At 42.4% G+C, this 4,486-nt stretch overlaps 1 protein-coding gene across 1 annotated transcript in view; it reads right to left on the bottom strand.

Annotated features, from left to right (window-relative positions):
* The window catches only part of ANKRD29 (ankyrin repeat domain 29), a gene marked incomplete at its 5' end in the record, with an annotated part of 24,259 nt that extends 20,679 nt beyond the window's left edge, over nucleotides 1-3,580 (bottom strand). The window contains 2 exons of the mRNA XM_010169533.1: nucleotides 1,451-1,549; nucleotides 3,470-3,580. Of these exons, the coding sequence (XP_010167835.1) occupies nucleotides 1,451-1,549; nucleotides 3,470-3,580 (210 nt within the window). The remainder of the gene's footprint in view (nucleotides 1-1,450; nucleotides 1,550-3,469) is intronic.
* Between the last annotated feature and the right edge of the window lie 906 nt (nucleotides 3,581-4,486).

Here is a 4,486-nt window from a genome sequence, read left to right as displayed (position 1 = left end):
ACTTTCCTGAGGGCTTTCCTGACTTCAGGCTCTCTCATCCCACATAGAATGTGCAGGAAAGGGGAGCGACACGTGAAATTTGCTACAGTGCCCAAAACCTTTACAATAGCACATGGCCCCTTGAGACCATTTCAGAGCCCCCTCTCCCAGACACATTTGTGGAGCTCTCACTTCCCCAAGATTAACAACAACTTCAGAGTACAAGACCATTGGTTTTAATATGCGGATTTGGTTTCAGAACAGTGCCATTGGTCTTCAGGGCTTAAACTTCATCTGATTTGCTTCATCTCTGCAACAGAGCGATTTCAGTGTTTCTCTTTTTGTTGGCTCACTCAATCAGTATGTCCTGAGCAATACTCAAGAGCAGCTCCATAAAACTGTTCTCAACTTTTCCTTTTGTTGCTGCTTTTCTAGTAATGTTTACCTAAGGGAAGGGACAGGTTTAAATACATGTTTTGTTGGAACAGGACCCCACTGAAAGACACTGACAATCATGGCTAGAGCAAGTTTAGGCCAGTAAGTGCAAAGACACTTGTATCAGTGAGCATGGCATTCACTGACTCAGTAACTTGCACATGTCAGATGAGAATAATGCTCTAGTTCCAGGTAACCAGGGAAAATGAGAAACATTGGCTTGCATTGTCAAAGCGGTGAGCCTACTGCTGTCCTGCACTGCCTGCCACCATCCCATGTTACCACATGCCCTCCTTAAACAGCTCTGCTCTTAGGATCAGTACAACTGTCATTGTCTCAGAGCAATTCTGTTCTCTGTGTAGACAGCACACAGACAAGAGCAGCTGCAAGTACTCATTACAACCATTTACATGGGGTATGAGGGGAAGGCACTTTCCCAAAACTAGCCACTAATGTCCCTTGCACAAGCAAGCATGTCATGATGCGAGAGATACCTTGAATACAGAGATGCAGGGAAGGGTACGGTGACTAAGCTGTGGGATTGTTAAAGATGAGCTGGCTCAGACTAAGAGGTAGAAACTCCAAAGCATACAGACTCAAAATAATCCCCAGGCTAGCAGTGGCATCAGCTCCATTTTAATGGCCAGACTCTACAAGTCAAAAGGTCAAGGACTTCTCTTTATAATTTATCCCATCCAGAGAGCTGTAAATTACTGTGCTAATAAGTAAAATTGCAGATGCATAAATGGTGTAATCCTAGGGGGTTACATCTCATGTGTAACTGACCTTCACGAACCAGATTTTCTGGAAGTGTTTGATGAATTATTTATAAATGCACCCCTGGCATTTTCTATTATAAACTCCAGACATCTGATTCCTTGATGTCCTCAAGAGAACAGACCCTGTTTATACACGCACTGCATAGCAAGTGACAAATAAGCAGTTGGCAAAAAGCGACAGACAACACTCTTTTATTATTTCTAATAAACCAACAGTCACTTAATCAATCCCTGTTTGAATGCAGATCTCTGCCTACCTCTCTCTGCAGATTGATATCTGCTCCTTGCAAGACCAATTCACGTACGCAATCTATGTGGCCATAGTAAGATGCTACCATCAGGGCTGTTGTGCCAAGCTGAGAGTAAAGAAAAACAAGTCAGTACCTTCAAAAGATGCCTCCAGCAATGTATCAGGCTGTCTGGAAGAGATAGCACCTCTTCTGAAAAGCTGAAGGAAGCTTATGACCATTTAAAAACTTATTTAAAATTTACTATCAGGAATACTTTGGAAATGAGGAATTAGCAGGTGTTAAAGCAAAAACATTGCAGACTTGCCTACAGTGCTAAAGCCTAACTATTCAACACATACATGTGCAATGAGTTCTCCCTATTGTGCCAAAGTATAAACAAAAATAACAATACTTTCAATATATACACAGCATTTTACCAGAGAATCTCAAAGATCTTTGCACCATTTCCAGAAGAATAACCTTAGACACAGGAGCTGAGTGACTTAGCTGAGTCACTTAATTGTGAGTCATAGTCAGGAGTAAGGTCAGGGTGATTCAATACTAATTCCCTATCCAAATGATAAGAGCAAACTCACTCTGTGACTCTTCACACTACATGAGAGAACTTTCCGTACCAGAACTATGTGTTCAGTTCCCTCAGTACCCCATAAGATCACTGCTCCAGTGAACCAAATAAGATTTAGGTTATATGTATGTGATGTATGGACAATATACAGAAACCACATGCATAACAATGAAATTCATCCTTCTAAAACATTCACACACACCAGTTTAATCTAAATAAGGAATGTGTGACATTACAAAAAAGAACCATGCAGCCTGAATCCTACAAAAATATTTTAGTCTAGAAAATGTGTATGCCTGATACAATTAAAAGTCAGGATATTTTACAATGTATTATAAAAATTCTTGATCAAGGTTAGCCTTATTTTGAGGAAAAAATGATCAGTAGTGGACCTTATTTCTTTACATTGATCTTTGTCCTGCTTACTTCATGCCCTCATCTGAACAACCTTCCCCCCCTATCAGAATGACACTCATAGCATCAGCTCCAGAACTACTGCAGGACAAACACTTGGGTACAGGGCACTTTGAAGGTATTCAGAGTGAGAGAAGCTGCAGCAGGTTCATGTTTCAGGCTGGAAATGGCACTAATCCTGTACAACACAGGCACAACTCTTAGTAAGTCAGCCTCAGCACCAAAAAAACCTGGCAACTTCTCAAGCCTGGTTTTCCCCCGCTCTTTGCTATAGCTTAGCACAATCAAGTATCTCTCCTTATGTTGTAGGCAGAATAGCAAGGCATACCCATTATCTGTGTTTTCAACCCATTTCTTATCTCAAAACTAATTTAAACCCATGCCAGTTACAGTAAGGAAATCCCCATGAAATATTTCTTTCACATGTCTGGGCTCTTTGCTTGGAAATTGTACTGTCTTCATGTTTGTGCCAAGTCCAGGAGATACTGGGGGGGGTGGGAGGAAGAAGTTAGCAGGCCAGCAGTTCTGACGGCACTGCTGGGTGTAGGACACTGCATGCCACACAGGGTGGGAATGGCTGCACATCAAATGAAAACTTTTACACTGTCTAAATGGAAACTGTGGACCAGGGTTATTTTTTTTCAAAACTAATTATGAGGAGCTCTGCTAGCTGACAGAATCATTGCTGCTTGGGCTCAGTTGAGTCGTGTCTTCACCATGATCTATTGCTACAATGACATTTCCTCGCAAAGAGAAGCCTGAGGTGCTAGGATCTGTGTTTTTAATGTCAGCACCACAAATAACTGTGTAAGACACATTTTTGAGTGCTGGCAAATTCTTAACCCCTTGCCACTGATGTAAATCATCATGCTATTTTATCTTGAGTTTCAAACTTGCTTCCTGACAAGAGAAGGTTTTAAATCATCCCTGAGTGCCAAAATACTCTCAAATGTCTTGTGTTAGATCCCTGCCACACCCTTGGTGCAGCAGGCTATGGAAAGCAATGTAAGATCAGTGCAGTGGGTGTATGTGCATTGTGTGCATACGCTGTCCTTGCAGTCCACGTCTACTCGCCCACTGTTCAGCAGCAGCTGGAGGAGAGCCAGGTTTCCTTTTCTTGCAGCCCAAAATGCAGCATTGGCAAGTGGTGTTTCTTTCTGGTGAAACAAAACGAAACAAAACAAACCAACAACAAATAAAACCCTTTGAAGATGCATTGGACAAACACACACAGGCAAATTCTGCATTCAGGCCAGGCAAGTTTCAGATTAGCATGCTGTTCTTTCAAAATCAGAGCATGGGAGAGAAGCTAATTTAATTTATTTGTGGAATTAAAGAGGTCAGTCTCCCTGTGCTACCTCATGTTGTTTCAGGTCTTCCCTGTGTCCATGGCAGCCTATGACTCTTGCCTTGCTCTGTAATGAGAGACACTGATGCTAGTCCAGATCCACAGGGAAACATCACAGAAAACAACACGCTAACTGATACCTGTATGATCTGCTTCTGTGCTGGGGCTGGGCACAGTTAGAGGCTGAATCATCCCGCTGACATATCCCGCTGCAGGACATGCTCCTGGGTCTCAGGATAGCTCTCTGTCATCTCCTTCTTTTCTGGATATACAGTCCCAATACAGGAAAAATATTGTTCACCCATCTGCCATACTGTTTATTCTACCTCCTCCCTGGAACTAACACCCTGTAACTGTAGGCACATGAGATATTTCCTGGATCATGCTAGAAAAAAGGGCTAAATTTTTGCTGTCTATAGACTTACAGATTCATTTACTAGGTACGCAAGGCGGTATGTAAGGCAAAATTGGGAAACTGAAATCTCGATAACACAGGACACTTATACACATTGGTAGTAGTATAATACTCTTTTAAGTCTTTCTTAGTCCTAGAAACAATACTATGGTGCCTCTTCTCCTGGGCAGGAGCAATTTATCACTGCCCCAGCACAGGAGGACAGCAGAAAAAGACACAGACGTTGCTCCTGATGTCTCTATCTGATCCATGCAGGCAGCTGCCAAAATGCTGTCCTGACAGGTCAGCACTGCTACAGGT

Source organism: Antrostomus carolinensis, unplaced genomic scaffold (genome assembly GCF_000700745.2).
Source record: "Antrostomus carolinensis isolate BGI_N321 unplaced genomic scaffold, ASM70074v2 scaffold25106, whole genome shotgun sequence".
NCBI classification, from domain to species: Eukaryota; Metazoa; Chordata; class Aves; order Caprimulgiformes; family Caprimulgidae; genus Antrostomus; species Antrostomus carolinensis.
The sequence above is the reverse complement of the archived record's forward strand: the minus strand, read 5'-3'. Positions and strand labels throughout refer to the sequence as shown.